The sequence below is a fragment of the Mytilus trossulus genome, chromosome 7 (genome assembly GCF_036588685.1).
Source record: "Mytilus trossulus isolate FHL-02 chromosome 7, PNRI_Mtr1.1.1.hap1, whole genome shotgun sequence".
NCBI lineage: Eukaryota > Metazoa > Mollusca > Bivalvia > Mytilida > Mytilidae > Mytilus > Mytilus trossulus.
Window position 1 is genome coordinate 68,938,988 of NC_086379.1, and position 17,937 is coordinate 68,956,924.

General features: G+C 32.5%; 1 protein-coding gene across 1 annotated transcript; it reads left to right on the forward strand.

Annotated features, from left to right (window-relative positions):
- The first annotated feature begins 4,086 nt into the window (after positions 1 to 4,086).
- Positions 4,087 to 16,705, forward strand: LOC134726623 (uncharacterized protein C7orf50 homolog). Its single transcript, XM_063591035.1, has 4 exons — positions 4,087 to 4,094; positions 9,305 to 9,773; positions 13,078 to 13,186; positions 16,633 to 16,705. The coding sequence occupies exons 1-4, from the start codon at positions 4,087 to 4,089 to the stop codon at positions 16,689 to 16,691; spliced, it is 645 nt and encodes a 214-aa protein (XP_063447105.1). The 3' UTR covers positions 16,692 to 16,705.
- Positions 16,706 to 17,937: the final 1,232 nt, after the last annotated feature.

A 17,937-nucleotide genomic window follows, 5' to 3' on the forward strand; every position in this document is an offset into this window, starting at 1 on the left:
GTCTTCAAGCCATTGTTCCACTACTTAATTGTTTATTCTACTTACTAATACACTAGGTACAATCAAAACATGATAATAAATTGTCCCAATAAGGCCTTTGAAAATAGTGGAATTTTAAAAATTACTTTTGGAGTGTCAAAAACTCGTTGGAAGTACTTAATAAATTGCAAGCATATATTGGTGATTTTGAATCTGTTCCAAGTTTTGATTTTTCTACCCTATATACCACTTTGCCTCATATTCACACACCTAATTGAATGGGCATTTAAAAAGTCAAAATGCGAATACATATGTTCAAACTCTTTCAGGTATTTTTTTAGAAGCAACACACAAAAGAACTATGTCAATTGGACATGCTTTGATACTATATCTTGCCTTGAGTTTTTACCAGATAACATTTTTGTTCGCTTTGGAGATTCTGAATATTGTCAAGTTATCGGAATTCCAATGAGGACTAACTGTGCACCACTTATTGCGGACCTGTTTTTGTTTTGTTAAGAGTTACAATTTATGACTGAAATCAGCAAAGACCCATCTGATACAAAAATTTAACAATACTTTTAGATATTTTGGATGATTTATTGGCTCTCAATAATGACGACTTCAGTATGTACCCTAAAGTAATTTATCCTGTTGAATTAACTTTAGATAAAGCTAATACTAACAATGACCACTACCCTTTTTTTTTTTTTTTTTATCATGATATCATTAACGGGAAGCTTATTAATCTTAATGCAAAAAATTATGATAAAAGAGATGATTTTTCATTTCCTATCGTTAATAATCCATTTTTAGATGATTACATTCCCTTGTCACCATCTTATGATGTAACTGTGTAACTGTTGATAGGGTTCGAATCCCGGCGAGGGAAGAACCAAAAATCTGCGAAAGCAAATTTACAGATCTAACATTGTTGGGTTGATGTTTAGACGAGTTATATATATATATATATATATACCAACTTGCTCGTGTATGTAACAACGTATTAGATTTTAGAGAAAGAAATTTATGAATTACTGCCGATTCTATATCACAAACTAGTCAAAACATTTACTATTTTTTTTATCGTCGGTACAAAGACATCATTCGTAAATATAGCTCAACATGCAGATATCTTATACCTCCAGGTATTTTAATATCATCCAATCGTTTTTGGAATTATTCTTGACAAAGCATAAAAATGTCAGTATTCACCACAAAAAACTAACAAAACCCTTAAACAGACTTATTACGAGGGGATATAGCTACGATACTGTTCAGGGGCGGATGCAGGAATTTTCGAAAGGGGGGGGGGGTGCTAACCCAGGGCAAAGGGGGGGGGGGGGGGGGGTGCAAAACATATGTCCGATACAAATGCATTGATCGGCCCAAATAAAAGGGGGGTTCGCACCCCCGGAACCCCCCCTCTGGATCCGCCACTGCTGTTGTCCCTTATAGAGTTTTTGCATCGGAATTAAACACATTTATTCTAGAACCAGTTGTTGGCATGACACGGGTTATGTTCTTTTCGTATATATTTTATGATTGTATAATACTAAACTAACGATAGCGATTGTGCTTGCTATATTGATAAATTTTAGTTTCTTGAGTATAATTCGGAGTTTAGTATGACGTCCATTATCACTGACCTATACTGAAGTATACATATTTGCTCAGGAGCCGACCAGCTGAAGGACTCCTCTGGATGCAAATATTTCTCGCTGCATTTAACAGACCCTTTGTTGGCCTTCGGCTGCATGTTTATATACTGATTGAACTCTTGCTTTATATGTTTTATGTTGTGTGCATGACTCGATATGTATGTTTTGTTTTACTTGTTGTTATGTCGGTATTAAAAGCTCTTCAGAGCTTATGTTTGTAATTTCTTGCTTATACCGACTCTAAATAATAAAGTCTTATGTCGGCTGTTGTCTGCTCTATGATCGGGTTGTTGCTGAGGGTTGTTGTCTCTTTGACACACATTCCACATTTCCATTCTCAATGTTATGACTGACATTCAAGTCACAAACTGATGTTATACTTTCAAGAACATGACATATATTTGCAAGGTGCAGGAATATAATAGCTATATAAGAATAAGAATAAAAATATTTATTTAATATGTTCTAAAATATCAAGGTTGTTTTCGAAGTAAAAATCAATTATTGATTTGAGGATGTACATCGGACAGCGGCTGCCAAACAGTGTCCTTTCATTTCATAAAAACCCTATGAAGATTTTGTTTATGTCCCACCTACGATATTAGAGGGGCATTGTGTTATCTTGTCTGTGCGCCCGTTCGTTCGTCCGTTCGTCTGTTCCGCTTTAGGTTAAAACTTTGGTCAAGGTAGTTTCTGATGAATTTGAAGTCCGATCAATTTGAAACTTGAAACACATGTTCCCTATGATATAATCTTTCTAATTTACATACCAAATTAGATTTACGACCCCAATTTCACGATCCTCTGAACAAAGACAATGATAGTGCGAGTTGGTCATCCCGGCGTGTACTATGGACACATTCTTGTTTGAATTTGACTCTGAATATTTTGATTCCTTCGACTAAATGAAGGTGATCAAGTTCAATATTCACGATTTTAGTTTTTCTCATTGTTTAGGTATAGTCCTTTCCCAAGAATTAAACTTTTGACGAATTAATCAATTTCTGTACAAAAGGAAATTACTCAAGTTTTAAAACTGAGATTTTTTAAGACATAGTATTAATGATAAATGACATTTTGTATTTTTGTATTCTCTACTTTGGTAAATTGTTTGAAGACTTTTGTGGTAGGTTTGTTTGTTATTCTGTATACAGTGGCGGATCCAGAATGTTCATAAGTGGGGCCCCACTGAATGACCTAAGAGGGGGGCCGCTCCAGTCACGCTTCAGTAATTCCCTATATAAGCGTGAACCAAATTTTTTCCCAAGTGGGGGCGGCCCCCTGCCCCCCTAAATCCGCCTCTGGTATAAAACAAAGTCATATAAATGCTTTATATATAATATGTTTATTATGAAGTGAACTATAATAATAGTCTATTTTGATGACGGATAAATATTTCATAACATTACCAAGATTGTGTAGATAAGTTGTAGATCTTTATTAGTTTGTGACAAATGAAAGAAAAATAATTTGGCACTTTTATTTTTGTTTTACTATAAGTTGAAAAAGATATATATACTGTGTTACTTCATAGAATCATCATATCTAGTCCAGTCAATCTAGCATAAAGGAGTAGGTTCGGTAAGGTCCTAAAATGGCCCACTTTATTAGCGTAAATTTCGATTTAGGATTTATTGACCAATATCACAATAAATTATAGCTAATACAGTGACTAGACAGGAAATAAGCTATTTTGTTGAAAATTTACGTTCCTGCGTTTCATTATGACGTCACAAGTTGTACTTATATTGATTTTCCACGAAAAAATCAAAGAAAATGGGTATATTTCCATAGATTATTGGACAGGAAACATAGAGCGCATACGTCGACGCTCTATGTTTCCTGGTCATAAACTTGGTTGAAATTTAGCCGATTTTGTCAAATTTCACAAAAATCTCCTATTTTGACCTTTTTGGGATGTAAAAATCAACGTGTCAGAATTAAACTTTGCCAAAAATTGTTCTATTTAACTTTCATGTCTTTAAGTCAACTCAAAACATTTTTTGACTTATAACATTGAACTTTATAATTGGGGCCAAATATGGCTGTTATCGAACTTACTCCTTTGACCCTAACCCGAAAGTAATTGCAACAGAAGATTTTTAAGTTTTAATCTTTAATTAAATTAGCATTATACCACAAGTATACACAGAAAAAACTCCAATTAAATCCAACTTGAGGAAGACTATAACAACCACCATTTAAAATTCCTGTGGAGATTTGCATTGAAAAGGGAGATAACTCTAGAAAAAAAGTCAGAAATATCAATAAAAATATAAACAAAATTATAACTTTACCGCTTCTATTCATCAGAATGTATTGATTCTTTATTTTTTTAGCGATCTTTGGAGTTTAACAAACAACTCTGAAGGTGTTTTCATATATTTTATCAAGCTATAATCTAGATTTCGTCATTATTAGTTGACCATTTATTGAATTTTCCAACATGTCGAGGTAAAGAATCTCAAATTTAATCAAAATAATTGAGCATGTATTCTTCTTTTTGTGGTTTAAAGTTTTTTTTAGATAAGTAAGTTGCGGAAAAAAATATAATATACAGATATAAACAATACCAAATTTTCACGTTATTTTTTTCAAAATGGTCACAAAGCTTCAAATTTGCAATTTCTTGAATGAAAAATGCATGCAAAAAATAAAACTACCCATAACACTTCGGTTTTGTACATTTCATGACTCCAGAAGATTATATAATTTAGTCAAATACAAACTTATAACCCCAGCAAAGTATCATACTTTACATTAATTTCAAGAAAAACGACCATAAACTGACCAAAAAAGACGATTTTTTAAAAGAGTTATTTCCCCTTCCAATCCTGATGCTTATTTTGAGGCACGGTTTTCCTCAAGTTTAGATTTTATGGGACTTTTTTCTAAAACTTTTTTTAAAGGGCATATTGCTATAGATTAGAACTAAAACATTTTCTGTTGTAATTAGTTTGAGGTTAAATCTTTAATAGTTTGACTGGATGACTGTACTAATCTTATTTTAGAGAACTTTTTCCAGTCTTCTGTTAGAATATCATGTTAAACCACAATTATGTTCAAAGGGAAATAACTCAAACTTATTCCATGAACGAGTAATGATACCATCACAAATCTCTTTATTTCTATTTTTTTTAAATCAAGTCAGTGTGATACATATTACAGCTGTTATTTGGTATTTTATTTTTATTGTGTGTGTTTTTTTTTTAATTCTCTATTCAATACACAAAAATAAATCGTATCCGTAAATATACTCCGTGTTCGGTTAGAAATGAGTATATTTTCATTCTGGTACCCGAACTGGTTTAATCAAACCAAAAACAAAACATCAACACGTGCAAAGATTTCTATTATTACCCTGTGTAAAGGTACATATAACATTACCTGATGAGTATTTAATGTAAGCATAAGGAAAAGTGGTATATTGTCAATGATACAACTTTCTATCAAGAATTAAATGTTCACCATAGGGGCTTCAATCATTTATGACGGTCCATAAATTTTACCACTTGTAAGTTGTATTTATAATCATATTTACATGTAGTAATCTGGTAATAAGCACTTGTTTCTATCCATTGAAACGTCGACTATCCATGTGTAATCTATTACATATCGATATTCAACATTCCCATGGAAAGAAACTGTAATGTATTTCTAAGTATAACATTATTGAGGTAGAAGGCATGCATCTGTTTAGATTAGCATTTTATTCTACACTAAAATAATCAAGCAAGTTAAGGGCATACGATACAGTTACAGAGAAGGTTATGATGTTGCTAACGTAATTTGTTATTTTCGCGACGTCAAACTGTGACATATCGGGAAAAGATGCATTCGACTGTTTTTTATCATTAAAACTGATTTAATTTGAAAACGAGTTCATGGATCGACCCATATTTTTCAAAACAGCATTTTGTTTCATTTTGCAGAGATATTATGTGACCCAAATTTTATAAAACTGTAAATAGAGGATTTTTTTTTATTTTGATAAACATGCAGTCAAAAATGACGTTTTTCCTCAATTCATGAACATTTGATAAATATTAGTTATTTCTGAATAAAAAATTGTATATTTTTTTAAGATATTTATAAAAAAACAGGAATTACCGATTATTTATCAAAAAACAATTTGTGTTTATCTATTATAACAAAAAAGTTATGTCTTTCTTTCGAAAAAGAAATTATGGCCACACATCTGAATTTTGAGCAAATATACAAAATTTCGACCTCATTTTACTCAAAAAGTAGCATATGAAGGTAAACTTTTTATAACATATTTGATTTAATCCGGTAAAAAATAGCATATATGGACCATAATTTGCTATTGGGCTCCGTTTCCTATAACTATAGAAAAGTGATAAAATGTGAATTACTGTCATGACTGTAAGAAAAGTTGCAACTACATCTTAAGATGCCATTATTTTTATCAACATACAAGTGTATGCTACTCTTCCCTAGAAATTTTTTTAAAATATACGAATTTCAAAGATTCTACAACCGTATTTTTGTGTCGTTTCTCGCGTTATTTCTTGCTTCCGAAGAGCATAACGCTGACTGATTTATAGATAATCGTCACCGGCAAATTCGTAACTTTTGCTTTCAAATAACAAAGAACATCGACCAATAAGAATAGTGAGAAGAAAATGCCGAAAACTATAAGTATTCATGTAGCAGATGTAAGAACAGTGGCGTGATTTTTGTGTCCGATTTCGTAACGCAATTTTTAGATGATGTAATCTGCTTTGTTGTAATAGAATTCTTCAAAACAATATGCAAATATGAACTCTAGCGAGATGTTCAAACAGGTAAATCCGAGATGATTTACATTCTTGTTTTGATCTTCGTAATAATTAAGTAAGAAAATAACGTTATCGTTATGCGTTACATTTCACACGAAACAGAAGTCCAGTTATTTATTAAAATTGTTTTTGTCCTTAAGTTCTAATCATTTCAGGTCATACGTGAAACATGTGACTAACACGTGATAATGCCATTACGGCCGGATGTACGAATTACTAGGTCTAAACATTGTTTTTGTTTCCAACGGGATGTTAGCAAACATAATCTGTAGACTTGTTTCGTCTTGTTTAAAAGAGGAAAATACAATTGTCAAAGAGATTGCGCCGGTGGTCTGTTATTTTTCCTATGTGCATAATGTTACATACGATCCTGTGTGAAAATAAATGCCCAATGACTTGACAAAATCGATTTCATATTTGACAGACGTTAGAACACATTTCTTTTCCCGATAATGACGTGAAGAGTCCTTGGAAAAATCAATCGAAATTACGTCTCTTATCATTGTACCAATGCTCGTTGGATTGATTTAACTTCAGCAGTAAATATTACTGGATATTTTAGGTGAATAAATATAATTTAATAAAAAATACATGTTAATATACCGTTACACTTGGAATGTACAAAGTTTGAATCTTTGTCACAGTTTTTGATTAATATTTTTTATTCATGTTCTGCAAACACTTTAATATCAGAATCGCAATAAACTTGTCAAAGGAGAAGTAAACTTTTACCATGCATGACTTGAAAGGAAGTACTTTATTGATTTTGGTCCACTAAAGTAGGTTAAAATGTGGAAACCATGTAGATGGTGTACAGGTCATAAGTATCACATTGTGCCTATTTTAAAGATTTTAATTCCAAGTTAAAAGTTTTTTTCTTTACTGGATTTAAAGAATGTTACATTGCCAATGATTTGGAATAAATTGTATATAACTGGAATATCAAAACCAAATATAAATACATTTTTTTGGCTTAAACATCAAGATACAAGGATTATGGTATCCTGTATCAATGAAGAAAATATGGAAAATTCTGAATAAATTGTACTTATTGTTTTCAAAACAAGCACATATTTAGGAGTTTTATAATACTGTTACATTAAAGATGGATTTTAAGAAAAAGTATACTGTTCAGATTATTTTAAGCAGATTTTGCAATAAAATAAAACTAAAAAAATGCTTTCGGTTTCTTATGGTTTCCTGTCGGGTTTTAAAATAACTTTAATATAACATTGAAAATAGATTATTTTAACAAATATTAACATGAAGCAAGTAACACTAGTAATGGTGTTTATTTATGCCTTTTAAATTATATTGTGCAAAATAAAGAAAATAAAGATTGGTTTCCTGTTTGGTTTCATGTCACGTAAACCGTGAATCAAAATGTATTAATTTTTTCTCGAAAAACTCAATTGTTCCATTCATACTATTCTAACACCAACACAACCCACAAAATAAAAGTTAAAATTTTAGAACTTATAAAAAAGGATACAAAAAGAAACCAAAGGCCGAATACCAAATTATGGTCCATATGCAAATTTTCATGAACTTGTAAATACAGGATCAAAACTGTATCGTATGCCCTTAACATGTTAACCATCAAACAGGACGGTTAGAATTGGCTTGGGAGGTGGGGGTGATTAGCTGTCAATTTACTTTAAGGAAGCTGGCTTGTCATGTTTTGGATTTTTTGTCAGATTTTCATAATCCTCTGTTTTTTTCCATTTGAATATCTTGAAAAAAATTCCCCAGTAACCCCCAATTTTCTTTTTGTAAATCTTTTACATGTATAATGATAAGCTATCTGTAAAAGTTTTACACATTTTGAATTATTTTTTAACAGTTTTTGAGAACTTCAACTTGTAAATGATACGGCTAGCTAGGAAAAGTCGAGAGAGAATGCTTTCCTATGGCTAACAAGCACTGTGACCAAAGGTGACCTATATATTTATTTTGCTCTTTGGATTCCTTTATTAATCCCCTATCAATATAAACTAGAGTTTTGAAAAGTTAATTATTTTGAAACTTTTTTTTTTCCAATTTCAGAATTCAGAAATTAAAAAGAAAATTTCTTCATATATTGGTGTGGGGGGGGGGGGGGGGGGGGATACAATTTTATGTTTTTTTTCTGGGTTGGGGTCAATAGGCTACTGCATTGTATATTGCACAAAATCAAAAGAAAAGGGGAGGGGAATTTGCAATAGCATAGTGTATTGCATGAAAGCAAGGATTTGTATAGTCTTACTATACAAATCCTTGATGAAGGCAATAAATTGTGTTTAAATTCAAATTATACAACCAATTCTAAATTCTTTGACTACAGTTATTCTGTGTCAGAAACCTATTATGTGTCAAATAATTAATTACTATCCAAATCAGACCTGAATCAAGCCTAAATATTGTGTCCATTTTTGTCCCAACGGTTCAAAAGTTAAGAAATTAATTGATTATAACCAATAGTTTTATTGTTTGGTAGAGGTTCTTAAAAATTGCTATCATATGACCTTTATTATTTTTTATAAATAATTGTTTTATGCCACGTAGCATTTATCATGCCTATGGCCTTTCCAATGCTTTTTTATGATTCACATTAATTTTTGCCAAAATAAAGTATTTTAAATGATAGAAAGAAGCAGATCTTTTCCAAACTTTTTTTACAATTTCTCTGCAAGAAAATTAAATGATATATCCTTTATTTTAAGATGGGTAGGAAACTTGGAAAAAGAAAACAGACAGATGATGAAGATGATGTCAAAATTGAAAAGGAAAAGACAAGTGTAGATGACAGTGAAAAGATGAATGTAGTCTTGAGAAAGGACATTCAAAGAAAACAACTGAAGATGTACTTGCTAATAATTGTAGAAAAGACAGTGAGGAAAATACCAGTGTTAAATCCAAAAAGAAAAAAACAAAACATGTTAAAGAAACAGAAGAACTTGATAAAGATATGATAGAGGATAGTCCTCAAACAGACGCAAAAGACAATGTTTTAAACCCTGAAACAACGGCTACAAAAACAGAACCAAACACCAAAGACATTAAAAAAACTGAAAATGACAAAGATGAAAGTAAACTTGATGCTACAAATAAAGATGTTGAAGATATTATGAAAGAGGTGTCAGTAAATCAGAAAAAGAAGAAAAAAGAAAAAAATAAGAAAACAAAGCCATGTGTTACTGATAGTGAAAAAACAGAAACAGAAGAAAACAAAAAATCATCTAAAGAACTTGCTATTGCATATCTTAAACTATGGAAAAAGAATAGAGAGGAATGGAAATTCCAGAAAGTTCGACAAGTCTGGTTACTCAGTAACATGCTTGATTCAGACCTGGTAAGTCTTGTTTTAATATACATGTATCTATATTTAATACTAAAATAACGAGGTCCTATTTGTTAGCCGTCATGGGGTTAAAACTACAAATCAAAGCATTCAACTCTATATAAAGCTAATATAGGACAATAGTGATTATTAAAAATTACACCATTCCAAACCCATTTGTTTTCCACATAATTATATAATATTACCAATAATTTACAAGTTTCAGGTCGAATCCAATACCGTTTCCAATAGTATATTCACCTGTTACCTTTTACCTTATCTGTATGTTCTGCATCTGACAAGTGCACCACCAAACGGTGTATTTAGAATTTGCTTTATACACGGATTATAATCACAGGGTTGACACTACTTATTTCAATCATTGTCACATTGTTTCCTATAGTAGTATTTTAAACATTATGACTTTATATAAGATGACTATATGAGTGCAAAAAATCTAGACTTAAAATAAGATCTATACATGTAGGTACAGTTTCCAATTTGTTAGCCGGTGGATGTAAAACAGCTAATCAAAGAATTCAACTTTATTCATAGCTTATATAGGAAAATGCTTTAAATTCAAAATTACTCCATTCCAGGCCCTTTTGTTTTCCAAATAATTAATATTACCAATAATTGATATTAAAGTTCCAAATCGACAGGTTCAAACAGAAAGATTTTGAAAGCAGAGAAAAAGTGTGCATCTTATAATCAGCATGACTTTATCAGATCTAAAAATCCAGGCTGAAATAAGGCTTACACATAGTTATATACTTTAATTCAGTCCCAGACCTGTGATATCAAGGGTGTGTTCTAGTAACATTAGCATTTAACATTGTCACAATTTTATGATTTTGACAAGTCAATAAGGTATACATGTAGGGTAGAAAAATCTGATTGAGTTTGGTCAAGTGCAGCAGTATACAAAATAGCAATACTTTTTTATTCTTTTTGAATTACAAAAATGTTGTCAAACAAATCAGTTTTCCAGACTTTTTTTCTTCAAGCTTGAATATATTGATTTGATATTCGGTGTATTGTTTTATTATGACAAGTAACAAGACAAGTTTGATTTTCACGAGTTTAGCTTTTCTCCTTGTTCAGTGAATGCTCTTTCTCTAGAATTTTTTTTTTTTATGAAATACTTATTTTAATTACCAGATTTCTGTTCAAAGGGAGATAACTTTTTTTTTATATTTTGTGCAGAGGTATAGACCTTTGACTTCTAAAATTCACCAAGATAATCAGTTCCAACCATTTGTTGTTGATCTTATGGATATTGATTTGATTATTATTAGCATATAATTTTATCATGACAAATTACAGATCAAGTTAGAAATTTGTTTCCATCTGAATATTTTCTGCAGAGTTTGTTCTTTGGACATAGAAAATCCACTTAAATAATCAGTTTTCAACAGTGTTTTTTATGCCCCACCTACGATAGTAGAGGGGTATTATGTTTTCTGGTCTGTCCGTTCGATTGTTTGTCCGTTTGTTAGTTCGTCCGTTCAGGTTAAAGTTTTTGGTCAAGGTAGTTTGTAATGAAGCTGATCATGAAGTCCAATGAACTTGAAACTTAGTACACTTGTTGCTTATGATATGATCTTTCTAAAGCCAAAGTAGACTTTTGACCCCATTTCACAGTCCACTGAACAAAGAAAATGAAAGTGGGAGTTTCAGGTTAAAGTTTTTGGTCAAGGTAGTTTTTGATGATATTGAAGTCCAATCAACTTGAATTTTAACTTAGTACATATATTCCCTATAGTCATGATAGTATAATCTTTCTAATTTTAATGCCAAATTAGATTATTACCCAATTTCACATTCCATGGAACATGGAAAAGGATAGTGCGAGTGGGGCATCTGTGTACTTTGGACACATTCTTGTTTGTCATGCTTGAAGAAATTGACTTGATATTTTTATGTAGTTTTTTAATTGCTTCATGACAAATCAGGGTTGGCAAAGTATTACCCGCCCGGGAATTCCCAGGTGGGAAAACCCGGGTTTTCCAGGGCTGGGCCATAGTCCCAGAAATGTGTCATAGTGGGCAATACTGGGTAATATGATTTTCTATGCTTATTTTAACACTGAATAGTAAAGACTTGGAACAGTGTCATAGTATAACAGCTTAATATATACTTTTTATACAGATAACCATTGACAGTCATTTCTAGAAGATTGAAATATCAATTTCATTCTCTTCTCTATTAATTCTATATGTACATGTAGGCAGAACAGAAGATTTGTACATTTAAAGATACCTTTTTAATTACCAAACATTGTTTTAATAATCCAAACTTAAAAACATGCATTTTAATGCTGCATTTAAGTGACTTGTTAATTTCATTTGTTATACATTCATATTGCTAAATAAACACCCTTTTTAAAGGGGTCATGCCAATAAAACTTATAGAATTATAAGGGCTGATTATTGTTACATAAATAAATCTGTGTTCTAATCTGAATATTAATAACTAATTAATTAGTGACATTATTTAAATGTAATTTTTAAAGCAAGTAATTGTTAATTCTTAAATTAGGAGTTATATTATTATTGGAGAAAAAAAATGTTTTGCTTTATATTTAGTTTGCCAATCTAGACAAATGCTAGACAAACAAACTACATGTAGGGTATAAATATCTTATTAAATGTATTACATTTGTGTTTATCACTGAATCCTCTTTAAAATTCAGACAAGTATTTTATATTACCCAGTATTGCCAAGTATTACCCACTAAAACCCAGTAAAACCCAGGTTTTCCCAGTATTTCCCACCGGGCTGGGCAATACTAATAAAACCCGGGTTTTTGCCAACCCTGTGACAAATTGAAAATCAAGTTAGAATTTCATTCCATTACAATAATTTTTTAACTGGTAGGGGACTTTGTATTGCCATGCAATATATTCACAAAATGCTTGTTTAATTCTGTTTATTTATATGTTAAGCAGTTTAGTGCGATTGCAATTTTCACTTAACTAGTACAACATTTTATTTAGTGGCCAGCTGAGTACCACCTCTTGGTGCGGGATTTGATGCTGTGTTGAAGACCCATTTGTGGCCGTTAGCTGTTGTCTGCTCTTTGGTTGGGTTGTTGTCTCTTTGAAATATTCCCCATTTCTATTCTCAATTTTATTGTTTCGATTGCTTTTAATACATTGATTTCATTTCATGCCACTGTGATCAGGTTTCTAGAATATTGGGGCGTATTTGATCATATCATTTAATAAGATAGAATAACCATTTTCAACTACAAATTTACAAGGTATCTCATTACCGGTAAATCTAATAATAATTTGACTTGTTTTCACTGTAGGTAAAAGATAAACACTTTGAAACTTTACTTCTGTATCTAGATGGTTTAAAAGGAAAAGCTCGGGAAACAACATCTACAGCAGCCCAGAACATAATTGAATCAGAATCAGGTGAGAGTTTGAAATTTAGACAATGACACTTAGAGCATGCTTGTCGCATTCTTGTTATATACCTCCACTTACATGTATACTCTTACTCAACGGGTGGGTGCTACATGTATTCTTGTTATATACCTCTACTTACATGTATACTCTTACTCAAGGGGGGGGGGGGGGGGCTACATGTATTCTTGTTATATACCTCTACTTACATGTATACTCTTACTCAAGGGGGGGGGGGGGGGTGCTACATGTATTCTTGTTATATACCTCTACTTAAATGAAATGTATATTCTTACTCAAAGGGGGGGGGGGTGCTTCATGTATTCTTGTTATATACCTCCACTTACATGTATACTCTTACTCAACGGGTGGGTGCTACATGTATTCTTGTTATATACCTCTACTTAAATGTATACTCTTACTCAACGGGGGGGGGGCTACATGTATTCTTGTTATATACCTCTACATAAATGTATACTCTTACTCAACGGGGGGGGGGGGGGGGGGCTACATGTATTCTTGTTATATACCTCTAAAATGAAATGTATACTCTTACTCAAAAGGGGGGGTGCTTCATGTATTCTTGTTATATACCTCTACTTAAATTAATACTCTTACTCAAGGGGGGGGTGCTACATGTATTCTTGTTATATACCTCCACTTACATGTATACTCTTACTCAAGGGGGGGGGGGGGGTGCTACATGTATTCTTGTTATATACCTCTACATAAATGTATACTCTTACTCAAGGGGGGGAGGGGGGTGCTACATGTATTCTTGTTATATACCTCCACTTACATGTATACTTTTACTCAACGGGTGGGTGCTACATGTATTCTTGTTATATACCTCTACTTAAATGTATACTCTTACTCAAGGGGGGGATGCTACATGTATTCTTGTTATATACCTCTACTTACATGTATACTCTTACTCAAGGGGGGGGGGGGGGTGCTACATGTATTCTTGTTATATACCTCCACTTACATGTATACTCTTACTCAAGGGGGGGGGTGCTACATGTATTCTTGTTATATACCTCTACTTAAATGTATACTCTTACTCAAGGGGGGGATGCTACATGTATTCTTGTTATATACCTCTACTTACATGTATACTCTTACTCAAAGGGGGGGGGGGGTGCTACATGTATTCTTGTTATTTACCTCTACATAAATGTATACTCTTACTCAAGGGGGGGGGGGGGGGGGTGCTACATGTATTCTTGTTATATACCTCTACTTACATGTATACTTACTCAAGGGGGGGGTTGCTACATGTATTCTTGTTATATACCTCTACATAAATGTATACTCTTACTCAAAGGGGGGGGGGGGGGTACTACATGTATTCTTGTTATATACCTCTACTTAAATGTATACTCTTACTCAAGGGGGGGAGGGGGGGTGCTACATGTATTCTTGTTATATACCTCTACTTAAATGTATACTCTTACTCAAGGGGGGGGGGGGTGCTACATGTATTCTTGTTATATACCTCTACTTACATGTATACTCTTACTCAAGGGGGGGGGGGGGGGGTGCTACATGTATTCTTGTTATATACCTCTACTTAAATGTATACTCTTACTCAAGGGGGGGATGCTACATGTATTCTTGTTATATACCTCTACTTACATGTATACTCTTACTCAAAGGGGGGGGGGGGGTGCTACATGTATTCTTGTTATATACCTCTACATAAATGTATACTCTTACTCAAGGGGGGGGGGGGGGTGCTACATGTATTCTTGTTATATACCTCTACTTACATGTATACTCTTACTCAAAGGGGGGGGGGGTGCTACATGTATTCTTGTTATATACCTCTACTTAAATGTATACTCTTACTCAAGGGGGGGATGCTACATGTATTCTTGTTATATACCTCTACTTACATGTATACTCTTACTCAAAGGGGGGGGGGGGGTGCTACATGTATTCTTGTTATATACCTCTACATAAATGTATACTCTTACTCAAGGGGGGGGGGGGGGGTGCTACATGTATTCTTGTTATATACCTCTACTTACATGTATACTCTTACTCAAGGGGGGGGTTGCTACATGTATTCTTGTTATATACCTCTACATAAATGTATACTCTTACTCAAGGGGGGAGGGGGGTGCTACATGTATTCTTGTTATATACCTCTACTTAAATGTATACTCTTACTCAAGGGGGGGGGGGGGTGCTACATGTATTCTTGTTATATACCTCTACTTACATGTATACTCTTACTCAAGGGGGGGGGGTGCTACATGTATTCTTGTTATATACCTCTACTTACATGTATACTCTTACTCAACGGGTGGGTGCTACATGTATTTGCATTTAATTTTTAGATCCTTCTATTCATTTGTTTAATGAATATCTCTGCTTGAATGATATCTTTAGTCAGCAGTTTTAAAGTAACAATTGCGAGCTCTCCATATCTTTGTGATAAGTATTTCCTGTTTACTGATACTCTGGAATTTTAAATATGCTGAACAAATTTTGAAAACTTAGATGAACATTTATCCAATACTGAATACATGGACTACTGGTGAGCATAATGATTAAATATTTGTTCAGCAGCCAAAAAGTGGTAATGTCATGAATGTGTGGGTGTTTTTTTTTTATCTGTCAGACTTCTAGTTTCTGACACTTTGAATTGCAAGTTGGGGTATGCTGTCAGAGCAGGACAACAAATGAAGATTGAACAAGCACAAGTATTTCATTTTCTTCTTCTCTAAATATGAAAACTAAGTCTTTCAGTTTTCCTATGGAATATGTTATTCACCAAATAAGGGTCTATAGCATACAAACAATATTATACATTTTGTAATAAACAAAAACGTATATAGCATAAAAAATAGAGCATTGCCATGACGCAACAAATAACATTGAAAAAAATACAATTTTTTTCTTCTTCCCAAAATGTGATGCTATCCAAAATTTCTGGGGAGAACACTGTCCAGGATGGTAGTAGTTCTCTCACCACACTCTGCCTTTCTCTATGGGCAGCCTCCAGGTGTCTCTTTGTTTACTCTTTTTTATCGCAATTATGAATATTTACTCCACATCTGCTTTTATTCATATCCAATTTAAAGGATAGTAATTTGAGCTCCATAGAGTTGTTAAAATTTTCATATCATTCTAAATGAAAATGATCTTCTCCTTTTATTGAAATCAAAATCTCATTTTTCTCCAATCTTAAACCTTAAAAAAACTTTGATAATGGATATGTAACAGCTTATAACATATATATTCTAAGTAGTATTATAATGAGAGTTAATGTGCATGTTTTGCTATGTGAAGAGAAAAAAAAAATGTAAACAAATACTTTTGTAAAGGTTTATTTATAAAGTTTTAATGGAATAAATGACTGTTTACATGTATTTTTACCCTCAGACTATTTTACTGTTAACAGTGTGTATCTTCAGTAAACTAACAATATGATATTTGTATTTCAGATAGTGGTGTTAAAGTTGACCGAGCTCGACAGATTGTCCAGCAGTTATCTACAGAATAAATATACAAACTTGATAGTCTTCATTCTCATTTTTCTTGCACCAATCTGAGTTATCTTAGTCTTATTAGTAGAAAAAAAGACATAAAGTTTGATTATTTGAGATTGGAGCAGATATATTGAATTCATGAAAATTTAGAAACACCAACATTCTTTTTGTTTTTTCTTACCAGTAGTACATAACTGCCAAAAATGATTAGCCAAAACAATAAAACTGTCCACAAAAAATACACCACAATTAAGGAGTACCATGGTTTATCCATTTCTTTCACAACTTAAGATCAAAGTAGCATTTGAAAAAAAAGAAAAAATAATATTGACATATTATTTTGTAACTGAACATCAGATTAAATAAGGTGGGTTTATCATTATCAAAAACTGGTTTATTGTTACAATCATATAATGAAGCTTAAAGACCTTAATTTGTCCATCTATCTATCAATCTCTCTGCCAACATCCTTGGTCAAAAACAAATGTTTTCCAGATTAAATCTTGAGTTTCCCTTGCTCACTGATGGGAGAGTTAAAAACCTAATGAATTCTAGGTCAGAAGGCTAAATTTCAAAGTCACTGTTTCTAAGTTTATATATAAAACAGTTTTACCTTGCTTTGACTAAGTCCAAAAAGAGATACTTAAATGTGCTGTTTGCAGAGTGGTATCAACAGAGTAAATAATGTTTTAGTTTGTAATTAAGAAGGTTTATAGGGAAAACACAGTTCAAGTGTGAATTTTGGTGGTATCACTGTCTAGAGTTATGCCCCTTTTCAAATGTATTGAAATTGCTGAATTTTTGTTTTCATTCTCTAGCTTAAGTTTGCCACAACAAAATGTTATGAAACTTACACACTATGCTTATTACCACAAAACCCTGATCAAGTACAGATTGGGTAGCATCACTTTTACTGTATTTGGGTTAATCTCTTTAAAACATTATATGCAAGCAGGGCATCATCTGTGGCCTGTAGACACATCCCCCTTTTAATTTTTGATAGGGGACTTAAAGGCAATAGAGAAACCATTTAAAAAAAGATAAACATGCTATTGGGAATGAGCCTCTGGTCACAGTCTGGTGGGTCAATCAGGGTAACAGGTAAAACTGGAAAACTTTATTTAAAGAAGTTACTCCTAAATAATTTTTTTTGTATGGTAGAGCTTTGGTAATCATATTTCTTTTTTTTGATGTTTTATTGTCTTGTGAACATTTATCAGGCCATTGGTTTTGCTTATTGTTGGAGGCTTTATGGTGACC

Excerpts from the sequence above, each read along its gene's own strand:
- LOC134726623 (XM_063591035.1), top strand. Across the intron at positions 9,774-13,077 it reads ACATGCTTGATTCAGACCTG|GTAAAAGATAAACACTTTGA; the intron begins GTAAGTCTTGTT and ends TTTTCACTGTAG. Across the intron at positions 13,187-16,632 it reads CATAATTGAATCAGAATCAG|ATAGTGGTGTTAAAGTTGAC; the intron begins GTGAGAGTTTGA and ends TTTGTATTTCAG.